Source organism: Microtus pennsylvanicus, chromosome 5 (genome assembly GCF_037038515.1).
Source record: "Microtus pennsylvanicus isolate mMicPen1 chromosome 5, mMicPen1.hap1, whole genome shotgun sequence".
NCBI classification, from domain to species: Eukaryota; Metazoa; Chordata; class Mammalia; order Rodentia; family Cricetidae; genus Microtus; species Microtus pennsylvanicus.
Window position 1 is genome coordinate 99,559,807 of NC_134583.1, and position 15,113 is coordinate 99,574,919.

Consider the following 15,113-nt stretch of genomic DNA (forward strand, 5'->3'; position numbering starts at 1 on the left):
TCAACTAAAATCTGGTTTTAAGAGCCAGGTGGTGGTGGTGCACACCTTTAATCCCAGCACTTGGGAGGCAGAGGTAGGCAGATCTCTGTGAGTTTGAGGTCAGCCTGATCTACAAGAGGTAGTTCCAGGATAGGTTCCAAGGCTACAGAGAAACCCTGTCTCAAAAAAATACAATCAGGTTTTAAAAAAACATATCTACTCTTATGTCTCACTTATTCACCTGTGCCTCTCCTGTCCAGGACACTTCTCTGTCCCATTCTTTCTGCCAGTTAGTGACCCTTCCCATGACTAGCCCCGTTTATAGGGCCAATAATAACAATATATTTTTTTCTCCTAGCCAGCTGCCTTCTCATCTCCCTCAAGGAACAGCTGCCTGAGATCTCCAGGATGGCTACTGTAAGCCAGATGCCTCTCCAGCCACACCTCTCACTGAACATGAGCCCACCAACTCCCAGTTCTCCCCTCTTCCGCATCACCCCATGCCCATAGGAAGTAGCCACACTTGAGCCGGTGCCCCCTTTATCCAAAGAGTTTGGAATGTTTGGTTGGAAGCACCACTCCAGCCCCCTGACATCCATATATACAAAGAGTCTGGAATGTTTGGTGGAAAGTTCCAAGCCACCTCCCCTGGGAGTTATCTCAGGCCAAACTCCACCTATGAGAAAGCCCAGCAAATGATGACCCCTCCCCAGAGAGTGTCAAGACCACTCCCATAGGATAATTAAACTGCCCCCCAAAGAACGAACATGTGCTCTCCCCTTTCCTTGTCTGTTTTCTGGGGGTGGGATGCTGGCATCCCTTAAACCTGGGCTTCTTCTAATTTAGTCTGATTTGGTTTGATTTGAATTATTGCTTCGGTGGAGAGGTTTGTCGGGCCAGAAAAACTTAACATTTATGAAACTGTCAGCATTATCTTTATCAATATTCCTATTTTAGCACTGAGAACTGTGATGTTATCTTGTTTGTACAAATAAAGCTTGCCTGGCAATCAGAGGACAGAGCTAGCCACTAGCTAACCATAGAGGTCTGGAGGTCTGTACAGACAGACAGGAAGTGATATGGCTGGGCGGAGAGAGGAAGTGATAAGACAGGAGACAGGAGGTCAGTACCTTTTCAGCTGGAAAGGTGAATAGATAAGGTGGCTATAGTTTGCTTCTTCATCTTTCTGATCTCTCAGCATTTTCACCTATCTGTGATTCTGGGATTTGATTGTTAAGACCTGTTAGAACTTGTGTTACAAAGAAATTTGAAGCAGAAAGCATGTTTAAAAAAAAATTACACACAGTCAATAGAAATAGCAAGTGGTGGGACGGGGACTTGAACTCAGATGGATCTAGTAATGACTTTAATCATAGTGATTTCCATAAGTAGAGACAGATAAATATATAATACTATGGGTGAGCACTGAGAACCTCCACACCAGGGATCAGTGGACATGAGGATTAATAGGCATACATGTAGCAAAGACAAGAACGGTTCCAAGCAGGATGAATGGGTGATGGGTAATACCTTTACAATTAGTAGCATGGATACAAGGAGTAAAATAATGTCATTGGTTGCTAGAGCAGAGGAAGAGTAGTGTGTCACTGGCTAGAAGGGAGGGTAGAGACCAGAAAGAACAGAGTCCTTTAAAGGAATTTTCTTGTTAGACTGAAAAAGAAATGAGCATCTGTCGGTGGTGGTGAGAGTCCAAAGGGCCCGGGACAATCCAGTGGAGGGTCTGCAGAAACACAGTGTTATCCATCAAAGGACAGCTAGGTTGTGATGTGGCATGGACAGGCTGATGCTAAGGAGGAGGCAGCTTCCAGAGAAAGACTCCGGGAACAAACTGGTGATGGACTGGACACAGGAACCTGAGATGGTGACCAAAGAGGCACTCGTGGTTGTTGTTCTTTTGCAAGACTACAGCTCCCAGCGTTCCGCTGGACTCCAGCGCACCAAGCGCGGGACACATTTCCCAGAAGCCTTTGTATTCCTCGTTAAAAAGCGAGGGTCCTACGACCCCTCTCTCTCTTCTCTCTTCTCTTTCCCTGCCTTTCCTACTGTGTTGGCACGCCTTTACCTGCCTGTTACCCCTCCCCCCATTAAAGTGCACCCACGTGGGACTGCCGCGTGTCTGTGTCTTTTCCTCGCGTAACATCTTTACCCTCTAACCTGCAGCCAGCCAGTAATTAAGAACAACAGTGGTCAAGAGGAGCCTCAGTAAGGATTTGAACACACACTGTGTGCGTTTAGAAATGTGCAGGGTGTTTCTAGCAGTTAGAGGATGGGGAAATTTCCCAGGAGAGACACCTCAGGGAGAGCAGCTGGAGATGACGCATAAGGAGAGCGTGGACAGGGAGTGCCCCGAAACACTGCCAGAAGCCACAAAGGAAATGCACCTTTGGTGAAATCGGCCATAAACAACTGCTGTTGGTGGTTTTTGGAGTCAATGAGACCTTGTGCTGTAATGGTGTGGAGGAAAGATCAGGATCCTCCTAGTCCAGGTGCTGACTCAGAAGGAGCAGGAGATTAAAGCCTGTTTAACCTCTGAAAGCAGACTCTGCCACCAGGCGCTCAAAATCACCAACACCTGTTACAGCGTCATCTTGGCTGACACATGGGCGGGTGCCCTACCATAAGCCTCTCCAGCCCTCTAGCCTCAGTTCCTTTCCCCCAGGTTCTCTGACTCCTGTGTAACTCAGTCATTTTAGCTGTGTCCTCTCTTGGTTCCCAGGTGATCTCTTTGCTTCCTCTCTTTTCTCTTCCCCTCTCACGCCCTGCCTCCACAGACTGGACCTTCCAGATGCCTCTGACTGTAGTCTCTCTCATATCTACAATAAACGGTTTTCCCCACCATCCCTAGGAGCTGTCATGTCCTTTCACCTGCTGCGCTGCTCATGCCTCCCTCTGGCAAAGGCTTAACCAATGTTTACTACACACTCAACAGATTAACCAGAATTAGAGAGAACATCAAGGAATGAAATAGAATTGTTTGATACTCGTAAACCCAAGTCAGCATACTCATGTGAAACAGCCTCAATGGTCTGAAGAACTTGCTAAGGACAGAGCTGTGCCCTCCTTGTGTCCCTGTGGCATTTGAAATGCCAACCCCAATGTTTGGAAATGGACTTGGAAAAGACGATTTAGTAGAGGCCTTTGTGGTGAGTTCTAATGAAGTTTACTGCTTTTCTCAAAAGAAAGGGATATACAGAGGGATGGAGAGGTGTGCATTCTCAGAGAAGAGACAGATGAGAATATAGTGAGGAGGCAGCCACTGGCATCTAGAGAGACGCCTAGGGAGAAAACCATTGTGGCCCATAGCCTCAGAACTATGAAAAAGTATGCCCGGAAAAAAAAGGCATGCCTATAGTGGAATGTCTCATTTAACTTTCTGTGCCCTGAGCTATGCCTTTCTTTCTCCTGCCATTAAATTCCACCCACCAAATATGACTAAAGGCAGCTGTGATCAAAACAGGATCAGGTGTATTTGCTCCCTAAGGCATGGGAACACATTCACGAGAACAAGGGTGCATCCCAAACTAAGGTCTCTAGGGTTTGAAGTCATTGTGTGGACTTAGAACAGGTGGAATGGGTTAGGTCTGGGTGGAGACATCATAATTTGTGAAAAGGAGGGAGGATGGAATAGCCAAAAGTCACACCTCTAAATGGCAGGGTTTGTCTTAAACAAAAGGTGAAGGAGCTTGCCTTGCAAATGCGATCTTTTGAGGGTAGGCAGCCTTGCAGGCCAAGGCTTGGTGTGGCTTGTTTTTAACATTCTGGGAAACAGTTTTGCAACTTGTGGCTTCTGTTTTATTTCTTATTAAAACGTCTCTGTGTGTTCCTCAGTGATCTGACTGGTTGACAGGGAGCAGTGAGCCCTCCATTAGTACCAGGGGAACAGGCTACTTTCTAGGTGTCTCCAGAATTTCTCAACTGCTTATAAAACATCATGAGCCCAAGACTAAAAGGAGCCAATGTAAATTCTGAAAAACTAATGACCTAATACATTCAGCTGACAAATTTGTGTGTTCATGTAAACTGAAACCCAAATAATAAAATTAATTAGCAGTTTATCTCAAAAGTTTGATGTGAGCTACAGTGGGCAGACCTTGACTCAAGTCCCATCACCCTGACTAGTTAGCCATTTGGGCAAATTAACACCTTTGGGTCAAGTTCATTGCCATAGAAATGACATAACAGGACATCACTCATAGTGTTATTTTGAGAGTTAAATAGCATATGACTTATGTGACACCACACAACAGATAACAATTAACCCTAAAAGTTGGTAGCTTTTACAATAGCAATTTTACTGTGCTTGTGACTGTTCGCTTCAGGATTCCAATAAGAAATTGCCTGAATGTTCACAATCTGATACCTCAGGGACTGAAGGACCCACATAGCCCTAGTTTCCCAGAATCCTTCCTCACTGCTGTCTGCCAGTAAAGTATGTCATAAAAGTCACCAGGGATTCCAGGAGAGACGAATTAGTCTCTTCTTCCTCCCCACACCCTGAGAAGAATGGTCTGTCTAAAATCTAACTCCACTTCGGAAGTGGTTGCCACGGTGACCACCACATTCTGTGAACTATTACAACAACTGGTTCTTACCGGAAAGAACACAGAGCCCAAGGTAGTCTTGTTTCTTAAATTGGCAGCAGAAAACCACCTCAGAGCCAGCTGGAGAGGACCACAGTGAACGTGTCCTCTGGAAAACAGAACCAACCACTGCCCACTTGAACTCAGGACATCTGTAGTTATCTGTACTAGGTCAAACCCCTCAGTATTCTAGCACAGACAGGAAAAGCTCACAAGCCTCTCCCCACAACAGAGGGTTTTACCCACGGTTACTGGCTTCTAAGAAACAGTCAGCTTTCTCTGAGGGTGTGACCCTTGTTAGGTTGCCCACACCCAGGAGTATGTATGTGCAACACCGATTGGATTATAGTTTTTTTTTTTTCCCAAGAGTGCACAAAGTTAGGGAGAGGCAGAAGAGGGTTGTTATGGGGGGAATTAGGAGGAAGATCAATACAAAAAAAATGGTAGCATGAAATATTGCTCTGAGAAAACTGACCTGGTGGGTCTTATATCTTTGGAAATGGTTTGTGGAACAGTTTGGGTCTGCAAGCTAGACACTCCCTAGTGATATTAAGAATAGCTTCATAGGCAGATTTAGTGGGCCTTTGAAAGACCAGAATGCTGGCAGGGAGGATGCAGCTATTAAGGTCCGTGTTCATGTAGTTTCACAGGGTAACAAGGGCTCTATCAAGAATTGAAATGGGGGCCATTCGTGTTCATAAACAAACATACAAACGTAAACAAACAAATCTGACTGCCTTCTGCCCGTGTCTAGAAGAATTGAGTGAGGCTGAATTTCAAACCAACGGACTAATCTATTTAGCAGCATAGCTTAGCCATGGGATGGTTTCTGTTCATTCCTCCTGACCAGATTATAGTAAGAGCAGGTAACGGAACACAGGGGTGCTGTGCTGGCCAGTTTTATGTCAACGATGCAAGCTAGAATCCTCTGGGAGGAGGGACCCTCCGTTGAGAAAATGCCTCCAGAAGATCTGGCTGCAGGCAAGCCTGTAGAGCATTTTCTTAATTAGAGATTGATGGGGAAAGGACCAGCTCACTGGGTGGTGTCACCCCTGGGCTGGCGGTCCTGGTTCTATGAGATCAGAATGAGCAAGTCATGCAGAGTAAGTCAATAAACATCACTCTTCCTTCAGTTGCGCCTCCTGGTCCTGCCTTGTTGGAGTTCCTGCCTTGACTTCCTTTGATGATGAACAGTGATGTGGACGTGTAAGCTAGGTAAACCCTTTCCTTCCCAAGTTGCTCAGTCATGGTGTTTCATCACAGCAGCAAAACCCTCACGTGGACAGCTATTAGAACATGCAGTTTGGTGAAGGAATGTGGGAGCTTAGGAGACTGAAGACAAGACAGCCTGAGCGGCTGTAACCCTTAAAAAGATTGGTGCTAATAAGGAGAAATAACTGTTTGTGCTGGGACAGCAGTAATCCATGAATACAAGAATTACAAGTCATGGTATCCTTGAAGTTTATATCAAGGTTCCATAAAGAAGCTGATGAAGTCAGGCGACATGTCAGGGAATGAATGTCCTGTCAATCTGCCTTGTAAGCATTTTTGATTAAACCCATACATCTGTGTTGCTCTCACGTTGGGTCAGTTTCTTTGTGCAGTGGGCAATGTTGAATGCAGATGTTCCTAACTGCTCCAAGTGTTGAGAGGAAGTAGCTGTGGCTGTGCAGCTGTGGATAAATCTGTACGAACTTCCCACTTGCACAGTTCAAGGACCATCTCCAGAGAGCAGGTAGGAATCCTGTAAGAGCTGGAGGAGCGGGAATAAAGCTCCACAATATCGCCTCCTTATACTGCAGGACATGTCGGCACCAACCGCAACTAGGGAGACCTGCACAAAACCTTCCCAAGGTCAGAAACCACTCCAGCAGGCAGCACTTGGTGGATTAAGACAATAATAGTAATTAATAATAATAATAATGAGCAGCTGAGAGATGGCTGAGGTTAAGAGCACTGGCTGTTCTTCCAGAGGTCCGGAGTTCAATTCCCAACGACCACAAGGTGGCTCACAACCATCAGTAATGAGCTCTGGTGCCCTCTTCTGGCCGGCAGGGACACATGCAGGCAGGGCACTGTATATATAATAAAAAGGAAAGGACAGAAAAGTGAAAGGGCAATATTGGGGATTTTAGTGGGCCTAGCAGGAAGGGAGGGGGTAAATATGATCAAGTGAGTACAAAATTGTCACGGATAAATAAAAATATTTAAGTAAATTATATTCAAGGAGAAATGACCATGACTTTCACAGAGAATAAAGTTTATTACAAAACCTATAATGAAGGTAAACAGCATTGGGTGTACATAGTTGTAATTTAAACCAAAATCATATGAAACAGAAAAGATCCACAAACTAATTTGAACACAATGAGATTTTATGTGTAGGTGCAAAATCATTATTAATGCTATAATAAAAATATAAATATAATAAAAATGTGTAAATCATTAAAATAAAATCATTATTAATGCTATAATCAAAATATGTGTAAATCATTAAAATAAAGAGGCACACTAGTAATGATTGAGGAAAAGAAACTGGCCTTCCATTCATATTTATTTAAGGACACTACAAGGTTTACTGGACTATTAGTTTAAAAAAAAGTAACAGTTACAATATTCACTCAGAACACTTCCGCTAAGCCATGGTTTCATTCTGAGGGTTCTACTGTGGCCTAAATGGCAGCGATGCTACAAAATACTAAACTCATCCAGTTAGTTCTTATTCATCAACCTAGAAAAGGAAATACCTTAAACATAAATAATTCAGTCTCCAATAGATGAGTGGCTGACCCTCTGTTACCAGACACACTGCAGGGGATCGAGTGACCCTGTTATTGCAGTAACTAAGAAACAATGGAAGTAAGGACACAAGACAGACAATTCCTGTCACCTGAGAGGTCCACCATAGCAACGACAGCTAGGATACTTGCCATCATCTCAAATGGCACCGTGGTTGACACCTCAGTTTCTCCCCATGTTAATCAGACCAGCATTTATTATGGGGTAAAAGACAAAGGATGCTGAGTTGATCGTGTCCTTTATACTCCCCTTGTGGCCACATTGCTCCCGAACAAGAGGTAAAGAGGAGAAGGGGGGGGGCTGGATATAAAACACCTGGAACATGCCCTCAAGGAAAAATCCCTGTAACAGGAAAACAATCTCCCTCGGCCCTTGTACCTGACTCCCGCCTAACGCACCAGCTGTCATGTTCCTTCCAGAAAATCACTTTGGGGCTCATGCTCCAGCTATTCATAAATCGAATAGGAAGAGACACTGGCACCTAAGGCCTGTCAAGGACAAAATTTTAAAACAATTTTCAAATACAATTTTCTAAAATGCTACTTAGATTGAAATGGGAATAGAAACCCACAAATTCTCACTACAGAAAAAGCAAGCACACCTTGGTAACCAAGAATGAAAAGTGGAGAAGCACAGTAAGCACGATTTCTCACTGTAAGTGGAAGGAGGGCATTCCCTAAGTGGTGGCCAGGACTTAAGAGGGCATTCCCTAAGGGGTGGCCAGGACTTAAGAGGGCATTCCCTAAGTGGTGGCCAGGACTTAAGAGGGCATTCCCTAAGGGGTGGCCAGGACTTAAGAGGGCATTCCCTAAGGGGTGGCCAGGACTTAAGAGGGCATTCCCTAAGGGGTGGCCAGGACTTAAGAGGGCATTCCCTAAGGGGTGGCCAGGACTTAAGAGGGCATTCCCTAAGGGGTGGCCAGGACTTAAGAGGGCATTCCCTAAGGGGTGGCCAGGACTTAAGAGGGCATTCCCTAAGGGGTGGCCAGGACTTAAGAGGGCATTCCCTAAGGGGTGGCCAGGACTTAAGAGGGCATGCCCTAAGGGGTGGCCAGGACTTAAGAGGGCATTCCCTAAGGGGTGGCCAGGACTTCAACCGTATGTGGGAAGCACATGGGTCACAGAACAGCAGTGCCCCCAGCCATCAGCATATCTTCAGATTCAGCCACTCACACCCAACCACACTCACTCAGCGTGGGTCTGTGGGCCTCTGACCACCTGCTCACCCGAGACCTGCCATTTGGACCCCAGTTGCAAGACTAAGTACAGCAGGAACTGATGCACGTGCAGCTGAGTTGGTGTAGCACCCGCAATATTATGCTGCAATCTGGAGTTCTCAAACAGAAGGACTTGAAGGGAAGTCTTAGGAAAAAAAATGGACCTATCAATGACATCTTGAATTCACACTAGGTGACATGGCCTGATCCTCACGTTATTATTGAGGACACCAAGGAGCCTTTGGCCAGTGTCCCAGACTGGGAAACGATGGGGTGAGGGCTGCAGCCCCTAAGCCCTGGGGTCACGGTGACATGTGAGACTGTGATGGCTGACTTCTCCAAATTACACCCAGATTCAATGAGTGAAAGGCACTGGTGGGTCCTTCAAGTCCACCTGTGTCCATGAAGCTCCCATTTCCACCCCTCAGATGGATTCGTGTTGTCAGACCCGTTCCTGGTATCACAGGAGTCCCTGGGACAGGGAATGATAAAGTTCTCCTTTTTACATTCTTGTTTCAAATTAGTGACTGCCCGAAACTTAATTTCTAAGTGTCTGAAATTGAATCCTTATCTCACTGACATTATGGGATTCAGTTCGTAGAGCTGAGAGGGAAAAAAACACAGCATTATAAAGCTGATTCGTTTGAACTGCTTTAATTTTAAATGATATAAAAGATGGCAAAACAAAATAACTTTATGACTTGGAACCAGTATATGATGAGCACTGGACCCATGGTCTTTGAAATCCATCAAACTGTTCCTCAGTAGCAATATAAAACCCAAAAGTGGCACAGATAATCTCCCTAGTTGTCCTCTGAGTTACTACTTTATCAAGACATAACATCTCGTGTAGCCCACCTTGGTCTTGAAGTATGTCGGCAAAGATGACCCTGAATTTATAAACTTCCTGCTTCTTCCTTCCAAGTGCTGGGATTACAGACGTACATAACTATTACTGGTATTTGAGTTATTTTATTCAGGCCTTTTTGAGTAATGTAACTCTCCCCTGTGGTTCACAGTTTCTTTATATTCCAAACACTCCCACATATGAGTACATCTAAATGACTGGAAGGGAACACCAGGGTCCAGGTATTCTAAAGTTATCCGAGGAAATTCAGTAATGACTGGAGAACACCGATGCCTCTTGTATACACGCTTGTTTCTAATGAAAACATCTTTATTTTCCTGCTTAGAAGCAACACGTATTTATTAAGCAATCACATGCCACGCTGCATCATTCAATATCATTTGTATTTTTTCATTTACGCCGTAATACTCTAGGCCAGTGGTTCTCAACCTGTGTGTTGCCATGCCTTAGGGCCGCACAACCCTTTCACGGGGATCGCACATCAGAAATGTACATTATGATTAACAACAGTAGCAAAATTGTTATGAAGTAGCAATGAAAATAATTTCGCGGTTGGGGGGTCAGCACAACTGTGCTAACGGGTTGCAGCACTGGGAAGGTTGAGAACCACTGCTCTGGGCAGTCAGCACTGCTATTTTGTCTATTTTTGGCATGGGAATCAAGTGTTGAAGAAACGCAGCCAATGTCACCGAGCCATAAGCAGCAGAGGACACACATATCCAGTTCTTGACTCCAAAGCCTAAACTCTGACCACATGATGAATCACTCTGATTTCAACCAGGAGAACAATTTACAAAAGGTGGCCACTTCGTCGCTGCTCAGCTTGTGTCTCTCCCACTTTCCTTTGGGCTGTCTCAGGCTCCCCTGTGCATCCCTTTAGATGACTCCAGCTTTTCTTTCTAGCAACAGGCAGGAACCCAGCCTCCTCCCAGCCCCATCTGCAGACAGTGCAAGCAAAGGTCTGAGGCTGTGCACCCTGGAAAACCCCTGCAGACTGAGAACCCCTCACAAAAACACCAGTGAAAATGCTTGGGAAACATGAGGCTTCCCGCACATCCCCAAGCAGCAACTGGACCTGCTAACCCATTCATTGTCCCTCTGGGACTGTCATTATTTCCATTTACACAGAAATCGATGGGCTAGGGTTGTTCAAAGAACTGCAGGACGTTCAGACATGTATACACAATAGATTTTGGAAATCTGTTACTGAATTATATTTCATTTGGGAGTTTGGAGCCCAAAAGTTTTGCTGGCATATTTCTAGGAAGAAAAAAAAAACATCTTTTATGAAACTCCGTGGGGTTGTTTGAAGTGGCACGGGGCTGTTGAAGTCACATGGCTGATGAGAGGCCTGCTGAGTTCTTCAGTGCCTCTACCAGGGCTTCGGTTGGAAAGGAGCTGAGGTTTCTGCAGACTTCTCTGACCTCTGCCAGATGCTTAGGCTCAGCTGTCTGCCAGACCTGTGTGCCCACCTCCAAGCAGAGTAACCCTGAGCCAGCCGCTCAACTTTACAGGCTGGCTTTCTGTGGTCACTGAAAAGATCAATGAAGTTGATCAAGGAAAGGCACAGGAGGAGTTGGAGAAGAGTGTGGGGTAGAAATTACATAAATACAGTGCGCATGTGTGGACTGCTCAATCATAATAAATGTTTAAAAGTAAAATAAAAGCCATAAAACAAGATTAATGATGCAATGTCTGTGAAAGTGCCTACCACAGGACTCAGTGGAAGGCCCTTAATCAACGGCAGTTTTATTTAATTTTATGTCATTGTAAAGGAGGGGCAGATAAAAAAGCATATTATTAAGAACTAAGGAGATGAAACCCATAAATTTGTGGCCTGAACTTTTCCAAGCTTTTAGGAAAACTGTTTGCCTAAGCTACTCTTGTTGTGAAATTAGGGGTCACCAAATTTTGACTATGTCCACCAAAACTTCACATTTTAGTAACCACATACTTATACATTTGGCTAAATAACATATTTCTGCTCTGTGTATTAACATTATATACATACTTGCAGTATAAAAATCTTGAAATTCCCACAAACCAGTCAGTAGGGAAATATAATCAAGATGTACATGATTCTGCAGTCTGACTTGAAAAGCACAGTGCTCCCAATAGCAAAGTCAGAAGCCAAGGCTCTATACCAGTGGCCCTCAACCTTCCTAATGTTGTGGAATAGGTCACAACCCAAAGGTTGAAAACCACTGGGTTAGTTAGACCTTTTGCGGTTTACAATAATGGTGTCAGTGCACAGCTTTAATATCGGCCCTTGAGAAGGTCTGCCAGATTCAAGACAAATACATTATCACTTTCTCCTATTTAAAATATAAAATTTCATTTTCAATATTATTTCTATCTTTTATCTCGGAGCAATAACAATATGGTTAATCTTTTGAAAGAAGGAGCCAGTGAAGACTCACTGCAGAAATCCAAAAGCTAGGAATCAGAATGCATGGCCACTCAACAACAAATCTACAAAAGCCAGCCCCAGATAGGAAGCCCAAACAGGAAGCCCTGATGAGGCTTCCTTTGCATGAAGCTTCTGGGCTAGAGCTGGGCCAGCAGCGCTACCCACCAGAAGGCTGGAAGGCTTCTTCTTCCTCTTAAGGATGCAATAGCCAGCACAGGCCCTGGAGACTATCAGGAAACTCAGGTTACAGCAAACTGCCGGTCATTTCCAGAACACAGCCAAAGCCTCCTTGCACACTGTGGTGGCGTTCCTGGAACTGATTTTTGTTGTTGACATCAGCATTAACAACTAAATCAGCTAGGCTGGCATTTCAACCACAGCTAAATAAGCTGTCCAGCTACACCAAACTTGATGCCACACCCGAGTTCTGTGCCCCTTTCCTCCTGCCCTAAAAGCAACAATTGGCCAACATCTGGGATTCTCCAGGTTCAATGCATTAAGAAAGAAAAAAAAAAGCACTAAAGTTCTATCAGGTCTTTACCTTAAACACAAGTATTATTTAAAAGTACATGTTATAATTTTATAAAATATTACTGCACTCAGGTTGGGGTTGGAGAGTCTAGGGTCTTGTTCCACTCTCAGTCTAGGGCGGAGAGAGAGGAGCTGCCTGGGCTGGGAAAGGCTCTAGTGCAATGACAGGTGCTGTCACTACGCAGGCCAAGTTCAAATGGGTGTGCTGTCTGCCTTCCAGAGCTTGACACCCAGTACCCGCCCCCTGCCTGGTAGCTTTCACCATAGCCATGGCTAAATCATTCCAAATGAGGCTTCAGGAAGTAGAGAAGAAATAGCATCAATGATGTAAGGACTACAGGCAATTCATGTCAGGGGGGCAGAATATAGCATGACGGGGGAATTGGCTGTGCTAGGCGGCTGCATCATGGCCTTAAAACACCTGGTCTGCTGCTGTCACAGGAGCTAGACAGAGGCAAGGGGACACAGTGGAGAAGATGGATGTATGAGCTAGAATTAAGCAACTCAAAGTTGGGATCCCAAAGAGCAGCGTGGGGAAGAGCTCCTGTCTCCCCAGGCAGCAAAGGCTGGGAGGGAGGTGGGGGTGGGGCCCATGATGATGAGGACACTGATGAAGATACAGGGGATGAGGGATGGGGGACTGGACAAACTCCTGGAAAAGGGTGATCTAAGGGTGGCAGGGGAGGGACGAGGCAGCTGATATGCCTGTGCAGTAGTAGCAGGTTAAAGTGACACTTACCCCTAAATTACCTATTTATACTGCCTCTGCCCTGCCAATAATTGTATAACTGCCCTCCCTGCAAAGGACAGAAGGAGGAAATGTTTCAGGATCTCTACAAGCTTTCTGCTGAGGCACATGCCCTGCTTCAGTGAAAAATCCTTCCAGGTTCTACGGGAAGAGAAAATTTCTGGAATTGGTATCTTTCTATTTCTACTTATAAAGAAATACAAACAGCTAGATTAAATTTATTAACAAGTCAGGCATGGTGGCTCATGCCTACAATTCCAGCACTTGGGAGGCAGAGGCAAGGTTTGAGGACAGCTTGGGCTACAGAGTGAGCCTCAGGACAGCCTGGTGAGATGCCGTCTCAAACTACCAGAAGGAAGCACGGTGTAACAGCACATCTATTTGGAGTCTACGACGCCCTCCTTAGTAACTCTCAGACGGCATGATTTGCTGGTAATGCTTCCACGGGTTCTTTTCTGCTAAATTCGTTTAAGCCGAACTGCTTCCTCCAGGTACCAACCCACAGAGAGAAAACCAGCTCGGGCCAGAAGATGCACCTGCATAGGTTATTCATTTCCTGAGTTGGCCCACTTCCTCCTTCACACATTTCCGTCTCTTGACCAATAGGCCTTTTGAAATGAGCATTGAATTCTTGAAAATGTATTTCTGGGCCCAGCGCTGGTAATCTAGACACATTATGAGACCATGCCACCTTTAACGTTTCTGCAGTGACACAAAATTAAAACTTATTTTTATTTTGACCTCTTGAGACAAGGCTTCTCTGTGCAGCTCTGGCTGTCCTGGAGCTCACTCTGTAGACCAGGCTGGTGAGCAAGACGTGCTTTGAGAAAACAAATGTTATCTGAGAGAGAAAAGTTCATGCTTCCTAACTATACCACACTGAAAATTATGGCAGTCTTCAGAAGGAAATCAAGGGTTTTTGTTTGATTGAGATGGGGCTTCTCTATGTAGCTCCAGCTGTCCTGGAACCCGTTCTATAGACCAGGCTGGCCTCAAACTCAGAGAGATCTGCTTGCCTCTGACTCCCTTGTACTGGGATTAAAGGCATGTGCCACCACCTGACAGAAATCAAGATTTTTTTTTTTAACCTTCCACACTTTAATCAGACTGAATTGAGGTTACTGAGTTTCTCCATTCTACGTATTAACTTGAACACAATTCTGAGTATTTCATAAGTATTAAAATTTGATCTTTTCTAAGACAGGCAATTGATTACTGTGTTAAATAAAGCAGACATGGGAGGCTGCGAGACAAACACAAGTACTCTGATTCTTCGGTGCCGACCATTATAAAATCCAATCTAAAAGTAAAATAAAATCAGTTCTTACCTGAGTACAAAAGTTTTATTCAACAGCGATGAGTGACAGCACAAAAACAAATAATAAAGTCTCTTTAAACATTTATTTTTGTCAGAAGAGCTGACAATATTCTATTGAGAGTTTGGTCTATTGTTTTACTAAGCATTTCCCCTTTGAAAAACCCACTCAAAACATCTTGTTCCTTGAGGTAAAGAACTTTAAAAAAAAAAAATCCTGATTTTTTTAAAGAAAAAAATTATTAAATTCCTTTAGCTTGATAAATAGAAATAATCTTTTCTTGTTCTATACTGATGAACATATATGCATTTTATACAGCATTGCTTATTGGCCAGCCGCAGGTGAGAATCGCCCACACCACGCTGTCCCATCACCGACGGGGAGGGCCAACAGTGCCACGTTCAGACAGGCTTTAAAAGAATGGTTAGCAATACTCTTCCGGCAAAACAACCAAGGTTTTGGAATGGCAAAAGCAAAAGAAGTTTAGGCATCAAAGCAGCTCCAGAAGGAATCAGTCGGAGTCTTCGTCGTCGAGGTAGTCCTCGGCGTTGCTTGACGTTCGCACCCCATCTAGAGAGAAGGCAGGAAGGTTCAGAATGTTCTTCACTTTCAGTGCTTTGGACAATTCAAAACTTGATCTTTGCT

General features: G+C 44.6%; 1 protein-coding gene across 1 annotated transcript in view; it reads right to left on the reverse strand.

Annotated features, from left to right (window-relative positions):
- Positions 1-14,473: 14,473 nt before the first annotated feature.
- The window catches only part of Ostf1 (osteoclast stimulating factor 1), a 52,046-nt gene continuing 51,406 nt past the window's right edge, over positions 14,474-15,113 (reverse strand). Inside the window, exon 10 of the mRNA XM_075973656.1 lies at positions 14,474-15,038. Within this exon, the coding sequence (XP_075829771.1) occupies positions 14,980-15,038 (59 nt within the window). The 3' untranslated portion in view covers positions 14,474-14,979. The remainder of the gene's footprint in view (positions 15,039-15,113) is intronic.